Source organism: Eleutherodactylus coqui, chromosome 3 (assembly GCF_035609145.1).
Source record: "Eleutherodactylus coqui strain aEleCoq1 chromosome 3, aEleCoq1.hap1, whole genome shotgun sequence".
In the NCBI taxonomy this organism is placed as follows: Eukaryota; Metazoa; Chordata; class Amphibia; order Anura; family Eleutherodactylidae; genus Eleutherodactylus; species Eleutherodactylus coqui.
This window is the reverse complement of record NC_089839.1, coordinates 98,001,429-98,023,620: the sequence shown is the minus strand read 5'-3', so window position 1 is coordinate 98,023,620 and position 22,192 is coordinate 98,001,429. Positions and strand designations below refer to the sequence as shown.

The 22,192-nt window shown below is 42.9% G+C and overlaps 1 protein-coding gene across 8 annotated transcripts in view; it reads left to right on the top strand.

The window, feature by feature from the left end:
- Positions 1-22,192, top strand: part of UTRN (utrophin) — a 701,048-nt gene that overhangs the window by 517,884 nt on the left and 160,972 nt on the right. For all 8 annotated transcript variants that reach the window (XM_066595903.1, XM_066595904.1, XM_066595902.1 and 5 more), the window contains 2 exons: positions 12,072-12,218; positions 19,372-19,450. In XM_066595903.1, coding sequence (XP_066452000.1) covers positions 12,072-12,218; positions 19,372-19,450 — 226 coding nt within the window. The remainder of the gene's footprint in view (positions 1-12,071; positions 12,219-19,371; positions 19,451-22,192) is intronic.

The window sequence follows — 22,192 nt, the reverse complement described above, 5'->3', positions numbered from 1 at the left end:
CTCGTTCGAGTATTAGGGTGCTCGAGTTGCTCATTACTCGAGACGAGAACCACGCTGTACTCGTCTCGATTAAACGAGCACTGACCATTGAATTCAATGGAGCCGGCAATACAGCCGGCTTCATTGAAAGCAATGGGCTGCCGGCGAGCGTGGGATGAATTTTCGGGAAGGGCTTAAAAATATAAGCCCTTACCTGAAAATCATCCTAAAATGTGTAAAAAAAAAATAAATTATACTCACCTTTCCGCTGCAGCCGGAGTTCAGCCGCGTCTGGCCGGCAGTTCTCCTGAACTGCTTTCTGTAGTATTCAGCAGGTGGGGATTTAAAATCCCCGCCTGCTGAATGGGCTGCCTCTGATTGGTCACAGCTCTCACCAATCAGAGGCAGCTCTCACTCACCCATTCATGAATTCATGAATGGGTGAGTGAGTGCTGCCTCTGATTGGCTCAGCGCAGGGACCAATCAGTGGCAGCTCTCAGCTGTTATTCAACTGAGAGCTGCCCCTGATTGGTCCCTGCGCTGAGCCAATCAGAGGCAGCACTCACTCACCCATTCATGAATGGGTGAGTGAGAGCTGCCTCTGATTGGTGAGAGCTGTGACCAATCAGAGGCAGCTCATTCAGCAGGCGGGGATTTTAAACCAGCACTCGAGCATTTTGGTGCTCGCTCATCTCTATTTATTATTATTATTATTAGTTCCCAGAGTGAACACTGCAATATTTTTGTTCTTTTTCTCCTAATATAGGTTTTGGCATAAAACGTTTTTTTTTTCTTGTTTTTTTTTAATCACTGAAAATTCATAAAAAATGCTTTGAATAAAACCGTAATTTATCGAACATCAAAGGAGTGTGTCACCAGTCAATCCCCTATTGTAGAAAAGCATACTGTGTGCAAGGTATAAATCAAAAAACATATTTGCTTCAAAGGTCGATGGTTATTTTCATTTCATGAGGCTAGGTTGTTTACAGATATTAGGCTCTATTGCCATCTGCATCTGGGGCCCTGTTTACTGCCTCAGGCACAGAATGCTGGACAAAACGCCACATGCTGTGCTATTTTGTCTGGTAAATTGCCGGAGGTCATGACGGAAACCTGATGGGCCTCATTATAGTTAATGGCCTCATTCTTGCCTCTCGTGTACTGGATCTGGCACTTCAGTCTTTCTTGTTGTTTGAGTTTTATGATAGAACCAAACAATAGGAACTAAATACTCTTATGTGAACTCTGCCTAAAATATATTAAAAAATGCAGACTGCATTTCACCAGGTACAGGACCGGCCTTAGGGGTGAGACATATTTTGGGGAAGTGGGGCTGGGATATTACATATTGCAAGGGGGTATACCATACTCTATGGGTGATGGGGTGGTGGGGGGAGCTAAATCTGCTGTGTATAGGGAGATAGATATGCTGTGGAGGGGAATACTTAGCGCCTATTCACATGGCTGATTTTTATCTTCGAATTCTCTCTTGAGTTTGTAACTGAGCAAACTCAGATAGAACTTGGACCCATTTAAAAGATTGGGGTAGTACATGTGAGCAACTGTTTTCATGGAATGATAGTTCATATTAAAAAATCTCAATGTGTCCTTTGCTGGTCCAATTCACAGACAAGGGTTGAACATGCAATGTCTATTGACTCACCAATCGGACGTGTGTCCATCTGCTGTCCGATGTGAGTTGCATCCTGGAGCCTCGGGCCAACTCACACTCTTCTATCTGATTACAAACTTACTGTGGGAGCGGGAGATAAGCCATACTATGGGGGATATATAGTATATAGGTTATACTGTGGCAGGAGAAATATAGTATGGGGAAAATAATATAATGATGATACTACGGGAGTGAAATGATACTGGATGAAATGAAGAGATGAAACCAGGGGTTTTCAGTATTTTGGGGGAGACATAATACTGAATGGATGATACCGGCTGGAGGGTAAAGAGAACATTCTTAGTGATAGTGAAAACATGGCTGCTACCAGCAGCAAATGTGGATGTAATTTCACCACCCAGGAAAAGCCGGTTAGGCTATCAGTCTAGTCTGCCATCTTGGATTTCCACTGTAATGTAAGACACTGCATAGCACTGATAGATTCCTTGTGCTTTAATCTCTTTGTAGAGTTTTCACTCTACTAACCGTGCATATTACATCACATTTAACCTCAGGCAGTAATGCCATTTGGATTTGTATCATGTGACCAGTAGATACCAGTTGAAATGAAAATCTTTATGATCAATTAATTAGAGTGAAATAATGCTTTGCTTTTATCACCTTCATACATTTTGTGGAAAATTATATGTTCAATTATAGCAAGTTTTAGCAAGCAATGGATCTATAAACATGAATCACTAACCAGCTGCTGAGATATAATAAAGTCACAAACTATCATAATAATTTCATTTCATGTCTTGTTTTAGATGCTTTATGCTTCGTCTGGCATGCTGCTTGAATGACTCAGAATTTTATAGGTGTTAAATGCAGGTGATATATTAGCATCTGTTAGTAAGAGGTGAACATTTGATTTGCATGGGACGAAAATTTTTGGAAAAAGCATTGCAAAAAGTGTGTAACTACAGGGAATACAGAAGTCACGGTTAAATGTGGGCTTTAGGGCTGGAGAGTGCCATACAGTCTAATCCAATCTGAGTCGTAAGAGAGTGCCAGTGAATAATATCTCTATACTTGTGACATCATTATGCTTGTTATCCTGGTTCTGTGACATCACCGTAGTGCTGAATCTTCCTTGCTATCCTTGTTCTGGAATATTACCCCTACTTTGCGATAACAATGTGATTTCACATTGTCACTTCACTGTGCTTGTTTCTCCTGTTCTGAGGACATCACTTGTGAATAACCCCTTTAATTACTTACAGAAATGAGCCTTAAAAAGATTTTCCCACTACCTAAAATTGCTCCACAGGCACCCTGTCCTTCCTGGTTGCTGCTGACCAGGACATATGGTTATAACAGCCAATCACTGGCTAGAGATGGTCTAGCCAGTGGCCTGTGATTGGCTGCAGTAGTCACATCTCCTGGACAGCCGCAGCCTGTCAAGCCTGTCTGAGAGTGATGACAAAACTATTGTGAGCAAGGTACTGGAGCAGTCTGGACAAGTGTGTGTACACAAGACTAAAAGGTGGCTAAGGCGGGGAACAGATCTGAGCAAAAGACCTTGAACCTCTCCGACAGGACCCGCTTCGAGCGGAGAACCCGTTCCAAAAGGGACGACCTCCACTGCTTGAACAAGGCAGGCTGATATACGCCCGTGGGAATAAAGCCTAAGGGTGTTTTCAAACTGGTGAGAAAATCGCAAGAAAAAGCAGCACTATTACTCAAAAATTGTAGGAAAAAAGACACGATTTTGCCGTGATTTTGTAGCGCCAAAATCGCGATTGTCTGTGGGAAACTAGCCTAAGATGTACATAATATTAGATGCTTTATAGTGATATAATAAAATGCTTTATAGTGATTGGACCTGTCAGAAGTATCCTTATGTATTATTCCAGGGCTCAAGGTAGGTGACCCGCTGAGGTCAGGAATGAAGTGTTATACTTACCTTTCCAATCGTCCCCCCAGTGTCAGCGTATTTAGCTGTGTGCTAAGTAGTCCTTTCATTCCAAGTTTATAATGGGAGGACTACTTAGTGCAATGAGCGAAGGCTTCCAGCACTGTCACCGGGGGAACGTCAGGGTACGTAAGTATAAAGCTTGCATCTCCGGACTCAGTGGGTGAGCCACTTTAAGCCCATAATCTTAGTTTATAGGGCTCACAGTAGCTGACAGAGTCTCTTTTTAAGACCCTTTTCCACAGTCCAAAGATTAGGAAGGAACATTCATGAGAACAGTGTAAATAGGGTAGCGGACAACTGAAAAATGAGCAAAGATCATTGTTGTCGGCAGCACATCTCCTCATATAAATGGAGGATTTACTGCCAACAATGATGAAAGTGTATGATGGATTAAAGATTGTATTGGCATCAGCCCCTGTGAAGGCCATTGAAGCATACATGGATATCATGTGGAACCATGTAAAAGGACCCTTTAGTTGATTTGAAGGTAAAAGACAATACAATTAGTATTTCGGAGGGAGGAAAGAATGGATACACTATCTGCAAATAAGGTCTTTGCAGTTCCGAAGGCCTCTCATGAAGACCAATGCTTTTCTTAGACTCATTAAAAGTATAAAGCTCATTTGGGGTATCCCTTTAATGAGCCCCTCATAATACTTGCAGAAGTACACATGCTGCATAGTAGACCCAATTTTCCTTACACCCCATGTATCTAAGGCTGTGTTCCGCATCGGAGGTCCCGTTCTTGGCCTCTGTGGTTGATTTCTGTGAAAATGCCAAGTTAATTGGCACAGTCACTAAGGTCAACTTTACGAATAGTCTTTCTTATTCTCAGTGCCGTTAGATATAAGATGGCTCTGTTTGGCCATTGGATCCCATTTTCCTGCTCCTATAACAGATCAGGAAATATAACCCACAATGGCAATGTGAATGTTGTCTTACTTGTCTCAGAGAAGAAGCAACACTGTTACTGAATCAGAATTTAGTCTTGATTGTCTATATTGCAGATGGGATTGGTTGCTGTGAGCAATGAGGGTCATTTTTCTTTTGGACAGTTTTGATAAATGAGGCTCAGTGTATATTACTTTATAACTGTAAAAATGTGGTTTGGATCCTCGTAGGTCAGGCTCTCAGTTACTCGGGCTTAAATGGGTTCTGAAGAGTGATTAAGATATTACCTTCTCACATTTTTGTAGGTTGTAAATAAAGTGTTTTTGTTCTATTATTTTGACAAATACAGCAGAATAAAGGATATGGAAAGCATTAATGTTAAATGGTTATTCCAGCGATATCCTTCAGGCTTAACCTGTTTCCTGAAAATAAGACCTATGCTGATTTTTCAGGATTTTTAGGGAGGCCTGAAATATAAGCCTTACCCTGAAAATAATCCCTAGCTGCATTACACTTTTTTAATTTTTAAAAGGGCATACCTACCTAGCAGGCTTGGTCCGGATCATCCTGCTGCTGTCTAGAGCTCCGCCGTGCGCCCTGCAGTCCTTGTTAACCCGCAGAAGATCACTTCCTGGTTACGAGATTCATTAATCTACCCTCCAAGAAGCGATAGCTTTGATTGGCTGAGCAGCGCTCAAGAACCAATCAATTTAACACTTGATGAACCGATGTGATGGCTATGATTGGTTCATCGAACGCTGCATTGATTGGCTGAGCGGAATTTATGAATTGGCCAATCAATGACGCGGCTCAGCATGTTGGAGCTCCCCAGAGCAGTGGGAGGACCCAAAGCAAGCCTGCTAGGTAAATATAAGACATTCTTCAAAAATAAGACCTAGCGCCTCTTTCGGGGCAAAAATTAATATAAGGCAGGGTCTTATTTTCAGGGAAACATGGTAGCAGTTATGTAGCCTTTCCTTTGTATATGTAGTTTCTTTATGATTTCTTGTTGGTCTTGGACAACTAGAAGGGGGAGCGGAATTGTTTGTTTAAATACATAACATTGTACAGAATAGGCTTCTACGTAGAAAACGTGTACAGGCTGCTATATACAGATGTGTTCTATCTTATCTCTCCTCTCCGCTGAGATCATATGCTTTAAAAAAAAATCTGAATTGTGTGATACTCTGTCAGAAACTTAAACTGCAACTGAACTTTAAAAAAAACTTTATGACATGTTATAGTGACTTTTTAGATGTATTGACTGGTGGGGTCCGGGTACTGAGACATCCACTGATTTCAAAAATGAACTGGCAGAAGCACTCAGTTGAGCACTGTGACCATTCAGCTGTTATCAACTGGCGTACTGATTCCATAGACTTTTTACTGAGCCCTCACGCTGCCTCGAGCAGACATGGAAACAGCCAAATTGGCACAGTGCTCATTTGAGTGCTACTGTCCATTTGTATTAGCAATCCATGTCCGTGACTTGAAGTGCCAACTTCTTCTACCTGTCCTCTACCACCTACACCATCACCACTACTTCTACTCCTCACTGTCTTCATCTCTCCTTTTTTGTTATTTAGTTATTTTGTTTTGCTTACTTTCCTAGTCTAGTTTTATGTAACTTTTTAGCTAACTTTGTAGTTTGCAAAAAGCGACTGCTAGCTAGGGATTGGAGTGGAAGCACTGCTCCGCCTCCTGTGTAGTGGCCAGTGCTTGTAATTGCAGGTGCAACTCTCATTGAAATAAACAGTACCCCAGCCTGCAATTACAAGCACAGCTCCCATTTATTTTAATGAGAGCTGAACCTGCAACTACAAGCACTGGCCACTACACAAGGGTAGAAGCAGCGCTTCCACTCTGAGTCTGGTGTATACTGGCGGGTGCTGCCTGGAAAATCCCTTTAGGCTTGATCCACAAGGGGTAAATTTGCCACGGAATTGCACTCACTAAAGGTTGCTGAAAAATATCAGAGGTCAAATCAAACGTCGGGATAAGCTGCACTTTAGCCACACCCCATGACCACACCCCCTTTTATTAGTAGGGGTGTTCCACAGTAAGAAATTTTTCCCAGCAGCACCCTAAAGCTGAAAAGGTTGTAAAACACTGGTATAGGGTGACATATACAGGGTCGTGAGTAACAGGTACAAATAAGGTCAGAAAGTCATGCGGTCACAGAGCTTTATATCTTCAAAGTTCCATCTGGCTTCTGCATTAATAAAATAAGGGATTTTAAGCAGCATTTGTAGTATCTGACGGCAGCAGGGAGTGCGTTTTATAGACACATGACAAGCTCTACACTACTGCTTTTCAATCTAGAGAAATGAATTTTCTGCTAGGATCAAATTGTAGCCTTGATGTTATAAGCGAGAATATATAACTCTGTAGTGGGGAAGCCTTGATATACTATAAAGTAAGAAAAGATATTGTGCTTTAGTGGGCAAAGCATGATATACTATAAAGTAAGAGAAAATATTGTGCTTTTCAAGTAGGAGCTGATGTATTTATTTAATAAAACCGCACGCCGCTTGCTGCATACTCCCATTATTTGTAGCTGGGCTTTTTAATATCAAACTGTTATTTCTGTTCTTTAATTTCAGTCTATATAAAACATTAAGAAAATATATAGAAACAATAAGCAATAACCTATAAATAAAAACTGGCCAATAGTTCTAATTTTTCATAGTGCCTTATAGAAATATGGGGCATGACGCCTTGAGCTTTCTGTTATTTGCATATTTCGGAGCTTTGGTTGGATGTGAAATCCATATGAGCGTGGATGTAGGCTTCTAAAATTGTATTTCCAGAGATGGTGAGATTGTGTCTCAGGATATAAAGTACAATGCATTTGTAATATTTCTTAGAAATTCAATATCTTACCTTTCTTTTCATGTAGTTATGTCTCAGGATTTAGAGCAAGGGCGTCAAACTCATTTTCACCCAAAGCCACAACAGCCTTATGGGTGCCTTCAAAAGGGGGATTGTAATTGTAAGACAGTATAGTAATAGTGACCCCATAGTGACTGCAGTAGTAATAGTAACCTCAGTAGTGGCCCTAGTAGTTAGTGACCCCAGTAGTGATTGGGACTCCCATAGTGGCCCCAGTAGTGATAGTAACCCAATAGTGGCCACAGTAGTAACAGTGATCGCCATAGTGACCCCAATCATATTAGTGGCTCCATTAGTAAGTGGCTCCAGTAATAAAAGTGACCCCCTTAGTGGCCCCATTGGTAATAGTAACCCCCATTATAACCCTAGTAGTAACAGTGACCCCCATAGTGGCCCCAGTAGTAACAGTGACCCTCATAGTGGCCCTAGTAGTAGAAGGGTGACCCCCATAGTGGCCTCAGTAGTAATAGTGACCCCCACATCAGCCTCAATAGTAATCGGCCCCCGGCCGGCCAGCATTCCTACAGGCATTACACTTTCCCAGCCATTGCTAAGCCTGTAACCACTGGCTCCTCCCCTCGGCATCCGCACGGTGTACAGGACAGCACACACAGGCATGGCAGGGAAGAGGTCAGCGGTCATAGACTTTGCACTGCCACCAGACCAGAGCTGCAGGGTGTGTGAGTAAAGTTCCTGTTAGGGCTCTTTTACACGAGCGTATATCGCCCGGCCAAATATACGCTGCCCATCTGATGCATTGGTTTCCAATGCATCAGTGCAGATGAACGTATTCCCGCAGCGTGAAAACCACCTGATGGCAAAAATAGTGCATATGGCGCGCATTCCAGGCGGCCGTTTTTACGCTGGTGAGGAAAGTTAGCTCAGGAACTATTTTCCCAGCCGGAATACTGCCGTCTGCACACGGGCAAGTCAGACCCCATGTGGGATCTCTCAGAGGGATCAAGCGACCCCAGCTTTTGATTTCAACGGAAGCTGTCCATGCGTAGCCTGCACAAAATTGTGGCATGCCGTGATTTCATCCCTGCGAGCGGACCATCGCAATCGATTTCCACTTGTGGGCAGCAAATCGCGTATTGTCATAGCATGCTATGGGCAGGATTTGCTGCAGAATCCGGAGGCGGGTGCTCACTCAGGATTCTGCAATGCAAATCTGCCAGTGTGCAGGTGGCCTATAGCGGTGGCTCCTAAAGCGTGTCTACTAAACTCCCACCCCCTTCCCTCCTCCTCTCTGCCCCTTGCTGGCTGTTTGCAATGGGAGGGGGTGGGACGGAGCGGGGGCTAGTGTACTAATCTCCCACCATGTTTCGCCCCCTCCTATTGCTGGCAGCCAACAAGGGGCAGGAGCTAGTGTGCAGCCGGCGAGGGGGCGGAGAGGGGTGAGGCAGTTTAGCAGAGCTAAACTGTATCACCCGCCCAACAGTATCCCGGGCTCGATGTATACTCGCCGGAGCGGGCCGTCTGAATGGCCTCATGGACAGAAGATGCAGCCGTGACCTGGTCATAGCTGCCTCTTCTTCATGTGATTTTCAGTTGCGCTGTGGCTGTGACATGGCCGACCGAAAATTGTTGCGCCAGTGTAAAAGAGCTCTTAGGTTGTTGCATGGCTGGCGGGCCACATAAAATGAGGCAGCGGGCTGGATTCGCCCCAAGGGCCTTGGGTTTGACACGTGTGCTTTAGAGGATAAGAAATATACTTCCTCTATTGATCCGGTTTCACATTCGCATCTGAACCTCTGGCCGGAGGTTCCATCACAGATCCATCTAAAAATGCTGTTGCATGCAGTGCTTTTTCTTCGATCCAAGAGCTGGGCGGAAAGTGGATGGACCCTATTATGGTTGGTTCTATCAAGAGACGCAGCCCTTTGGCCACGTCTAACACTAAACTACAGTTCTGGGCAGTCCAATAACAGTAGGTCATAAAAATAGAGGATGCTGACAGCAGTTGCAACTGGATCCTGATGCCTGGGGGGCCAGAGGTCTTTCTACTACCGGTATATAAGAAGACACCAATATTATAAATGATGCACTTTAAGTTGTATCTCTGCTTGTAACATTACAAGCTATAATTTAGGGTCTTGTCTGTCTGACAAGTACTTTATTGGAGCATGAGGGATAACCTCATGCTCCAATAAATAGTTGGTGCTACGGTAGATGATGCTTCGCACTTTACAAGTATAGTTCCAGCCAAGCATATCTTTGTACAGAGTAGAGTTAGGAAAAGAATAATTTGTCTTCCTCTGTCCACATGCCAAGGTTAACTGCCTGCGCTGTTGCTTTGTTCAGCCTTGTCATTGGGACATTAGGTGGACCCAAATCATTACACAGATGTGCAATATGGCCCGCAGAATTTCCGCCCGTGCCCGCCTGCATAGGATTGCATTACAAAACGTAAGCCTATGCAGACGGCCGCGATTTGTCCACGTGAAAATACACGCGGAAAACAAATCGCGGCATGCTCTATCTCTGTGCAGGTCTCGCAGAGGCCCACACAGAAATGTCACTCCAGTATGCCCGGCTCCATTCTGTGCATGCGCTGGCTAGGCGGCAGCCGACACATCACAGAGCTGGAGCCGCGGGAGAATGTGAGAGCCGCACTGGTCCCTGCAGGGGCGCGGGTCGGGTCCCGCTGCGAGAATATACATAAGATGTCGATATTGATGACAAATTGGAACAGTATCAGAGCATAGCAGGGAAAGAGTAAGAGCTGCCTCTGATGTAACAGGTGCTAGTTCTCCACTAAAAAGTTTTCTAAGATGGTCCAAATAAGACTGTTAGCAAGTTTCAAACAGCTGACCTTTATTTGTTGGCAGAACCTAAAGAATGGGAGCAGCCTTAAACCAAGATTTGTATTGGGGATGTGTTTGGAAGGAATATTTTTGATTAACTATGCCTTTAAATTCCTAACAGATATTTTGAGGTATTCAACATATGCTCATAGTGTGGAAGCCCCTATCTTAGACCTAGCACAGGCTAACACTTAAAAACATTCCCTAATCATGATCTTCTGACCTGCGCAGTGCCTCTCTCACAGTTAAGAGGAAAACGTTTCCTTATAACTAGAGATGAGCGAGCATCGCTCTGATAAAGCAGTTACTCGAGCGAGCATCGCTCTTCTCGAGTAACTGCTTACTGGTCTGAGCGTGGTCGGGGGCCGGCAGGGGGGAGAGAGAGAGAGATTTTGGTGCTCAAGGGGACAGTAGTATGAACAGTTTTTTGGGAGATAAATATAACTAGTTTCTAGCATAACAATGGTGTAATATCCCTTTAAGGACTTTCCACCTATAGTAACAAAGAATTAACAACTTGCAATGAAATGGATGAACCAACGGAGAAGCAGACGCAATTAACAGTTGGAAGAACATAACTGTGACAGACACACATTGATTAATGGCGCTTTTACATAACAATTTTTATGTTCCGGTTTTTGTGAGCCAAAACCAGGAGTGGGTCCAAAATACAGGACACGGGCAAATCTTTCCATTATACTTTCTCTCCACTCCTGGTTTTGGCTCACAAAAAACTGAACATGAAAACAGTTGTGTGAAAGCTCCCTAAGGGTGACTACCCACTACAGTTTTTTTTTTCACTGCGAAATTCGCAGCATTTTTTTTCTTTTCTGCAGGGGTCTATGGGACTTGTAATGTTAAAATCGCGATTTTGCGGTAAATTGCGATTTTGCGCGATTGCGATTTTGACATTACAAGTCCCATAGACCCCTGCAGAAAAAAAAAACGCTACGAATTTCGCAGTGAAAAAAAACTGTAGTGGGTAGTCACCCTAAGAGTAGGAAGGACATACATGCTCCACCCCTAAATGCACCCTGCATGGCTGACCAATTAGGCCACCATGCAAAAGAGCAGCAGGACAAACTGCTCAGCGTATGGTTACCATAGGAATCGACACTGACCGGCTATGCAGGGAATGCGTTCCAATGCGTTATTGTATTAAAATAGAGTAGTCTTAGGGTTCCTGCACATGGGCGGATTTGATTTGCAGAATCCAGGGCTGGCACCTGCCCCCGTATTTGGCAGCAAATACCGCCCATAGCTTCCTATAGAGACCCGCTGCTTTCTGCACACGAGCTGAAATTTCCACTCATGGCAGAAAAATTGCAGCATGCTCCATTCTGTGCGGTTTTCCATACTGATGGCTTCCATTGAAGGCAATGGAAGCTGTCCGTCCTGCTGGCCTTCCGCAGTGAGCAGTGCAGAAGGGTTGCGGGACCCGAGTCATCGGCTAGCGACGGCGCAGCTTTATCTGTATTGCACATGCGCACCGGCGCGGTGGCCGGCACTCTCGCGGTACAGAAAAAGAAGAATCTGGACAGGTGAGCAGGGTCACCAGTCGGGCACATGCCGGATCCGATTCTGTCATGTGCAGGAGGCCTTACTGAAACAGCGCATTAAAGATTTCTGCTTATTATAGGCAATTTGTTTCCCTCTGTGGTATATAAATAAATGAAACTATCTGCAAAAGTGATATTATGAACAAAAAAATCTAATTTGTATGATATATATGACATTTGATGTGTATGAAACAGTTAATTCGTAATTCATATCGATCCATGCCAAACTCTTATACACAAAAAAAAACATCCTTCAATAAAATCTGCTCTCACCTTTCAATGTTCCCTATGCCGATCACATCTTCATAGTGCTGACTAGAGTCTGAAGTATTTTGTACTTTATTTCTTGACAGGCATTTGGAGAAGAAATTGCACCCATCAGCTTGAAGGTGACGACAGTGAATGATGTGGCTAGTCAACTCTCTGATTTAGATATACAGCCATCTGCGAAAAATACTCGCCAACTGGATGATCTGAACATCAGATGGAAGCTCCTGCAGGTATAACTATCTTCTAGAATAGAAATAAGATCGTTAGTCTCAGCTTCTGTAGAGTTTACATTGACGTTTCGTATTGCACAGCTTCATTATAATTGCTGATACCAGTGTTCGAGCTGGATGCCAAGGGCCCACCCTTAAAATTCATTCTGGGGGCACCTGTACAGCTGCTTGCAAATACTACCCGATCCCAATTCACAAGTATCTTGCCGCTGCATTCAGTAGAATGTTAGCTGTGTATTTATGCAGCCCTGTCTGTACTGAAGTAAATGGAGAATGCAGCAGGCAGAAATTGGTAGACTCCCATTTACCCAATATGTGCAGTTCATCTGTAGGGGTGGTAGAGTGGAGGCCCACCATGGCTCAGGGCCCACCCAGGGTGGGACCTGTTTCCCTGTGGGCCAGTCCGAGCCTTGCTGTTACATGTTAAATATATTTTACCTTTCCGTCACCATTTGGAACGCTGATTTTTTTTTTTACTTCGTAGCTTACACCAATATTTTTCTTCCAGGATACATAGGGCTTTCACTATTAAAGGGGTTGTCCCGCGGCAGCAAGTGGGTCTATACACTTCTGTATGGCCATATTAATGCACTTTGTAATATATATTGTGCATTAATTATGAGCCATACAGAAGTTATAAAAAGTTTTATACTTACCTGCTCCGTTGCTGGCGTCCTCGTCTCCATGGTGCCGACTAATTTTCGCCCTCCGATGGCCAAATTAGCCGCGCTTGCGCAGTCCAGGTCTTCTCCTGTTCTCTATGGGGCTCCGTGTAGCTCCGCCCCGTCACGTGCCGATTCCAGCCAATCAGGAGGCTGGAATCGGCAGTGGACCGCACAGAAGAGCTGCGGTCCACGGATGCAGAGGATCCCGGCGGCCATCTTCACAGGTAAGTATAGAAGTCACCGGAGCGCGGGGATTAAGGTAAGCGCTCCGGTGAGCTTTCTGTACGTCCCTGCATCGGGGTTGTCTCGCGCCGAACGGGGGGGGGGGGGTTGAAAAAAAAAAAAACCCGTTTCGGCGCGGGACAACCCCTTTAATGACAAATTATGAAGTGAATTCTCAAAAATTCAAGATATGAAAGGTGTCTGTGTGATGTTTATGCACAACAATGTATAAATCACAAAGCCATTATCTTCTTATCCTATCGCCCACTTCTGATGTTTCCCCACATTACTATTTTCCAAGATGGCCGCTGTATGCCTGCTTATATGTCCTTCTTTTCTGTGCGTGTCCCCACTAATTGCTGTCCTGCTATTGGTCAGCAGTCCGGTCCTGAGACCTGAAGAGAAAAGAGCCATCCCTGGTCGTTCCTATTAAGCAAGCCCAACTGTAGCGCTGGAATGCCTACTGGTCGTATCCAAGGCAACCTGTGAGGAAACACTTCTGAAGTGCCCGGAGAAGTCAATGCTTTATAGAGCTAGAGACATAAATCCAAAGCAGAAATCCATTGCAAACTTTATAACATTTGATTAGCATTTGTTTGATAGCAACCAAATACCCCTTCAAGGTATTTTGTTCAATGGGTCATGGAAGAGGCAGGCGCGGCGACACAGGAACCAGAGTACAATGTGGACACCAAGCTTACAAGAGATATTTTTCACACACACACACATATATGTTATAACAAATAAACGTGGAGAATAAGTTGGCAATGGAAGGTTCCGTTAGGCCCAATGCAGGCGACCGAGTCGGATTCCAAATGCGAGATTCTTGCAGCTGGATGCGACCCTGTGCTTCTGCAGTGACCCGCAACTTACCTGTCCGGCATCTTCGCTCAGCCGCACATGCGCGGTGCAGAGCCGGTGCGTTAGCGATGACGTGGCTGCACGGAAATAGGACTTGCCGCAATTTTTTTTATCGCATGAGTTTTCCGCGATCAAAATAGCAGTTGTCTGCATTGGTTTGCTTAAATCAATGCAATCCTATGGCAGAGTTCAACGGCCAAAATTCCACGCGGAATCCTGCTGCGGAATTTCCCCCCATGTGCATTTAGCCTTAATAGGTAAGTTATTACAGAAACATTCTATAACTAAGGATATGCACAACTCTACTGTGCGCAGAATACTAGAACATTATTTTCTACAAATCACAAAGATCAGCAATACATCTCAGTTATAAAACACGTGGTAGTACCACCGAACGTTTCAACCCAACAGTGGTGTTCACTCATACATGGTCTGAAAGTAACGCAAATGTTGTCCAATAACGTCTCCACAATTACTGGATGAGTTTGTATTTCCCTGGTGTTGGCGCGAGCTTGCATATTTTACCTGGCAGACCTGCACTTAAGTCACTATCTGATGGCGCATGTCTTTTTTTTCTGAGGGCCCACCTCACTTCTGTATCTCCAGTGTGTTTGGTATCGTAGCCTCTGCTGCTTTGTTCTCTCTTAGATGTGGGTTCTGACTTGTTATGGGCCCATGCTTATTAGTTAGACGCTCCCTTCTTTCTAGTGCCACTGTCCCTCTCTAGCAGGCACAAAATTTCCAGGACATGTCTTGCACGGCTCCCTCAGCCGACTCTTCACTCCTCTTGCAGTCTCTCAAGGCTCAGCACAACTGGAATCGCTCTCCAGCTTGTCCCTCTGTGACCCAGTACCTGGCTCCCACAGCTGCTGCCAGAGCTTACCAACCCTGTGCACCACTTCTCCATCATCCCCAGTCTTCTTGACATCCCACCTGATCTCTGCAGCCAATGGGAAGTAGTACATAACGTTCCATAGAGAAATGCAATAATGTCTTACGGCCAATAGAGGTCACCCTTATAGCTTGGAAACATCATGTGAACCCTTTACATAGTCGGTACCATAACAGAGCAATATGATCGAAAATATGAACAACCCCCAGAGTTAATTACAGCACAAACTCGAACTTGAGCTCCCTTCTTACAAATGAATAATATTTACTCCATGAATGAATCCTTTAATTCTTGCACAGATATGTGATGTCAGATAAGTGCACATTGTGCAGTGTTTGATGTTACTATAACACAGAGAACAAAAACTTTATACTTTTAAATTCCCCTCTTATTTTATACTAGCTATAAAGCTGTGGCGCCATAACAGCAAAATACAAAAACTGGCTGCTCTTATTTCTATCAATAAAGGTACGGCTGTGTTCACTCTGATGTTTTCTTCTGCTGCTTCATAGCTTTTATGTTTTTGATGACAAGAATATCATATGTATCTAAGCCAATCATGTATGATACGTCTGCTGAGCAGATGTATCTAAGCCGATCATGTGTGATACATCTGCTCAGCTAACGTATCACGTGATCGGCTTAGATACATCAGCTCAGCAGACAGTATCACACATGATAGTTGTCTCAGTTGTAATAAAGACCCCCAATAGTTGCCCCAGTATTAATATAGACCCCCAATAGTTGCCCCAGTATTAATACAGACCCCCAATAGTTGCCCCAGTATTAATACATACCCTCAATAGTTGCCCCAGTAGTAATAATGACCCCTCAATAGTTGCCCCAGTAGTTTTACAGACCCACAATAGTTGTCCCAGTAGTCATAGTGACCCCCAATAGTTGCCCCCAGCAGAAATAGGGACCCCCAATAGTTGCCCCACACTAATAGTGACCCCAATAGATGCCTCCGCAGAAATAGTGATCCCCAATAGTTGCCCCAGCAGTAATAGTGCCCCCCAATAGTTGCACCAGCAGAAATAGTGACCCATAATAGTTGCCCTAGCAGTAATAGTGACCCGTAATAGTTGCCCCAGCACCAATAGTGACCCCGAATATTTGCCTCAGTGGTAAAGGTGAACCCAAATAGTTGCCCCAGTAGTAATACAGAACCACAATAGTTGCCACAGTAGTAATAGTTACCCCCCAATAGTTGCCCCAACAGAAATAGTGACCCCTAATAGTTGTCCCAGCACAAATAGTGACCCCCAATAGTTGCCCCAGCACAAATAGTGACCCCCAATAATTGCCCCAGCACAAATAGTGACCCCTAATAGTTGCCACAGCACTAATAGTGACCCCAATAGGTTCCCCAGTGGTAATAGTGAACCCAAATAGTTGCCCCAGTAGTAATACAGAACCACAATAGTTGTCCCAGTAGTAATAGTGACCCCTAATAGTTGCCCCAGTAATAATAGTGACCCCTAATAGTTCCCCCAGCAGTAATAGTGACTCCAATAGTTGCCCCCGCAGAAATAGTGACCACAAATAGTTGCCCCCGCAGTAATAGTGACCCCCACTAGTTGCCCCAGCACAAATAATGACCCCCCCCAATAGTTGCCCCCATGGTAATAGTGAACCCCAATAGTTGCCATAGCAGTAATAGTGACTCCCAGTAGTTGCCCAACACTAATAGTGACCCCAATAGTGAACTCAAATAGTTGCCCTAGTAGTAATACAGACCCACAATAGTTGTCCCAGTAGTAATAGTGACCCTCAATAGTTGCCTCAGCAGAAATAGTGACCCCCAATATTTGCCCGAGCACTAATAGTAACCCCCACTAGTTGCCCCAGGAGAAATAGTGACCCCCAATAGCTGCCACAGGAGAAATAGTGACCCCCAATAGTTGCCCCTGCAGTAATAGGGACCAACTGGGGGGGGGGGGCACCTGTTCAAGTATGTATATATCTTCTGTATGGCTCATTTACAAAGCACACACCATATTACAAAGTGCTTTATAATGACCATACAGAAGGGTATATGTGTGTGTGTCACGGCCCGGACAACCCCTTTAGCTAACTTTAAGTTGACATATCCCAATGCGTGTGGCACAAAAGGGAAAAAAAAGTAGACATCCAGTGGCGCCTCCAACAGATTCTATTCAGCAACCATTCATCTCTACAAGCCTCCATGCTAAAGAAAACATATGTTTAAAGGGGTTGTCTTCTAGCCCCGTGACGTCCCATAAACCTATCACTTGGGCATGCAATATAGAAGCTCAGGCAAGTTTACGGGACATCACTGATGATGTCCCGTTGTGGGGCTCTTGTTGGCTGCAGACCAAGTAAATAGACCACCGATGGTGGAGCAGTGTGGCAGCCCAGAGGTTAGTACACGTGTTATTATTTTTAATATACATTTAGTCCCCCAACTGCCACCAAAGATTTTTATATTGGAAAACCCTTATAATATAGGATTCTTTGCTGGACAACTGTGTCAAGTACCTCCATTAGGTGCCATCCGTTCCTATTGCTCTCATGTAGAAAAAAAGTATGCATTGAATGTATATACTTTTTAACTCAATCATGTAAAAATGTATTGACTTTGAACCTTGAAAATTGGAGTCCGTAACAAAATTGGACACATTCGTACTATAACGTAACATTTATGAACAGCGAGTGTTTTCCTTTATGTTTTACTTGTGAAGAGCTTAATAATTAGTTTTCTATTACTGTATGTTGTTTCACACTATACTGTACTTATTCATTAGTGCAGATCCTGACCTTGTGTGGGCTAAATTGTTCCTGTCAGCATTCTTTCCACAGCTAGAAGCAAATTATCCCGCCGGGACATGGTTTTATTTTTCTTTGATACCCTCTATTTGTAATTTTTACGTATTTATCTGTTGCTCCCTGACACTTCTGTGATACATATATTGGATGCAATTTGTAAGCAGTGTTGTAACTCCATAAATCATGCTGCCGTTATTGAGAGCTGCAAAACTTGGCAGAAGAAAAATCCTCCTTATTGCCACCCGTGCAAAATGTTGATTAAAACAAATTTAGTTTTCGTAGGATGGACAGTGTGTCCCCAAGGAGATGCTGACTGGGCAGAGGACAGAGATTTCAGTTGTAAAGTCTCAGCCATTTTTAAATAATGTAGAGGTGGGGGAGGGGGATTAAGTGAATTTGGGATTCCTTGAGGAAACTACGACTGCAAGACAATCCATCAACTCCACCTAATGTGACATGCTTTATAAACTAGATAGTCATATACATTCTGTTGTTCAGACTCAAGAACAAGCATCCGGATAGTTACCTGTCTATTAAACACAACCAGATCTGCTCTAGGCCAACGGATAGGGATGAACATTTTACCATCTTAAAAGGACATTTTTAAATCGGTGGGAGTGAGAGAAAAAATGGCTCAAGGCGCAAAGAACTCCAAAAAATGGTGATGATGGTAAAATATAAAGATTTTATTATATGAGGAGTAAAACCAGCTGGTTTTCTCTCACTCCCACTGTGTACCTCTTGACCTGCCTTGTACAGGTACACGTCTGGCCAGTAACGCCTCCCACGTACAATTGTACCACTATTCATCAACGAACTTTATACCTCCACCCATGAAACTTTCCTTTCACCATTAAATCAGGGCTACCATCCCACGTTAATTGATGACCAAATCACCAGAGCCACCAGGATACCCAGAAATCAACTACTCCAATACAAAGGAAGAAAATGATCGTGTACCTCTGGTGGTGACCTACAGTCCGCAGCTAGAGTTAGTAAGGAAAACTGCAAGGAAACTCTACATCCAATGTTGTGTACCTGATCCTGTGCAGTAAATGCCCTGTTGGGGGGCTTTTATGTTGGGGAAAGCGAGGATGAGGTCTCACCGCCACACAATTAAAGAAAGGAAGACCGAATTACGTGCGGCTGAACATTTTTCTAGCTATGGACACAACATAGAACATATAAAGGTTACTATATTAATAGGCAACTTCAAATCTCAACGTCATAGAAAAATTTGGGAGTACAAGTTTATAATCATCTTTGACTCTCTTAACACAGGACTAAACATTTCAAATGGTTTCATGGCAGAGTGGTCTATGTGAGAAATCTGGAGCAGATGTAATACACAGGCCTGGTGACCCCCTAACAGAAATTTATAGACCATAAAACTTTTACATTTCTTATCAGTGGAATAATTAAATATTTACTCCTCTGCTCATCACGTTCTGATATTATTTAAGTGCATTAATCACACCATGTCTGTGCCTTCTCAAATGTATGTGTGTGTATGTATATATATATATATATATATATATATATATATATATATATATATATATAAATAGTCTAGTAATGTGGCCCTCTTTTGCTCTTACTTTAGCACACTTGCATTGGTTGGCCCATTCTACCATCTACTGTTCGACAATGAAATGTTATTGACTTGAATATGAATTTGGATATGATAATGTTTTACTCATATGAGTATTTGGTGACTTTCTAGGCTGCAGTTGAAGAACGTCTCAAGCAACTTCAAGAAGCACATCGGGATTTCGGCCCTACTTCTCAACACTTCTTGTCTAGTAAGTTAAATATATAAATTTGTCCCTACGTAAAATTGATAACATTGAGCTGAGGAACACAGTATTATCATATGTACTGATATATTCTAGTCATAGTCATCATGTGTCTCGTTACCTCAAAATACCATTGTTCCATGTCTCCTCCAGTTCCTGACAAACTAGTTATGCTTTAAACTGGGATCACAGGAATCTGACATCATGTCTTTAAATCTCATAAAAATGAAGATGCATATATCTTAAAGGGGTTGTCCATTTCAACAATTCTTTTTTGTTAGATAGTTCCTTAAGCAATAACTTCATCATAGCTTATCACCTTGCTGGAACCCAAAATGATAAGCTGTAATTTGCTGAAATATCCAGCAGCAAGTGTTCAGGTTTCCTGCATTTCCACCACAGGGAAAACCGAGCTGCCCATGTAAGATATGGATAAGACAGGTCCACCAGACTGAGGGTACTTTTACATGGGATGACTGACTACTGTCACTCACTTCCCAATGACTATCACTCTTATGCTTTCACACAGGGGCGGTAGTCGTTCAGTAAATGTAGGCGGAGCATACTGAAGATCTCTTCCAGCCCCATGTCTACTTTTACTGTGAACAGGCAGTTGTTCAAAGATGAAGGACTGCCTATTGATAATGAACAAGCAACCAGTGACTACTAAGCAATTTCTCGTTCAGTACCCTGTAAGAGTTCTGAGTATAAATGCTTAAAATGTGTCATTTGAGCAATTTTTCAGTCAATAGTTGACCAGTGTAAAAGTACCCCAACAGGCACTTTTGCTGGTTACTCTTCACTCTGGCAAATAGAGGAGGGTCGTGTTTGGGAGACCCCTTTGCAATTAGCACTCCATTTGCCTGAGGCTATTTAAAAATAGGTTTTAATAACCAGACAACCCCTTTAAGAGTTATACAGGAGTTTATTATGCAGAAAAAAAATGTCATTAACCCCTTAGCAACTCAGAATATAAACTTAAGTCATGTGCATTTTGAGTCATTCATTATATGGAGTAGGATCATTCCATACAATACGGGTGTTGGCTGTTTCTCCTGGCTGACACCCGCCGGCTACAGCCGCTATTAACGCTAGTCGCAGCTGTAAACCCTGATGATTCTGCTGTTGGTTCTGAGATCATGGTGTGCCATTAGGTTACCATGACAGCCTGGTGCCTTCTGAAGGCCCCCAGTGCTGCCATGGCTGATTGCCCATCAAACCATGCCTTTGGTCTGGCTTGGTAGACTGCCCGTCAAAATGCAATACTATGTTACATTATACTGTATGAGCAATCAAACCATCCCAAATTCCCCCATGGGGATTAAAAAATACTGTAAAATTTTGTTTAAAAAAGTTTTATTAATTATTTAAAAAAAAGTAATTAAAAATTATTTAAAAAAAGTTTTTTCCATGTTTATAATAAAAGCTTTAAACAAATAAGACATTTGGTATCGCTGCATTCATAAAAGGCTGATCTATAAAAGTCATGCATTATCTATCCCGCACATTAAATGTCTGGAAAAAAATATACAATGCCGAAATTTTTCTCCAAGAAAAAAATGTAATAAGTTATCAAAAAGCCGTATGTACTTTAAAATGGTGCCAATAGAAACTACAGGATTTCCCACAAAAAAATAGCTCCCATACAGCTATATTGACAGAAAAATAAAATTAAAATTATGGCTGCCAGAAGATGGCGATAGAAAATATGTTTTCGTAGAAGTAGTACGGCAAAGAAAACACAATATAAATTTGGTATCGTAGTAATCGTACTGACCCATAGAGTAAAGATATCATGTCTTTAAAACAAGACTTCCCCACAGATGATAGAATTAGGTTTTTTTTTTTGCATTTTATTCCACAATTTTTATAACTTTTTCTGTACATTATATGTGTCTGCAAATACACATGCGAATTCGTTGGTGTGATAGAAGCCTAAGGGCTCTTGCACACTGGCAATTGCAATATCACTGCGTTTTTTTAACGTGAGTGTCAATAGGACTTTTTATAGGGTGGCGTTTTTCTGAGTGAATTTTCCCAAACACACATCTTTTCAGCTGCGTGCATGCTATATTGAAAACTGTGCAACTCTGCAACAGAAATCGACATGATACGGATTTTGAAAAATTGCAGGTTAATTTTCAAGTGGAAAATTTCTCTACTATTGGATGAGATTTGTTAAAATCTGCAGTAATATCTGTGGTATTTCTGTCCCGTGTAGACCTACCCCACAATACAGCACCCTATGAAATATGGTACTTTTTCTTCTGTCAGATTCCAACAGAAAAAAATCAGTAGGCATCTGTATTGAATTGGGTACGTACAGAGGTACCTTGTTGTCCCAGAGGCTACTAATGTACAGATGCCCTATCACTTCTCTGTAAATCCACCCTGTGCATCAAGCCTAATCGGGATCCTGAAGCAGATTGTCAAAAACACAATTTCATAGAAATACATTTCAGCGTGTTAGAGCAATAATCGCTAGTTGGTATGTTTTCAGGTGGTCAAATTCAAAGAGTTAATGCTCGAGCTTGAGGAAGCTTACAAACCACACACAGCATTGAATATGATAGAAAGTTGTCTAATTTATTAGTTAATCAGCAGAAGCATTTATACAAAGACATTTGAAAAGATGCTAGAACAGCGGTTCACAAACGGTGCTTCTTGGAGCCGCAAGGGCTCCACGAGCGACAGTCATGGGCTCCGACCGAGGGCCTCCATTGTGAGCAGCCGACGGGTGCTCACCAC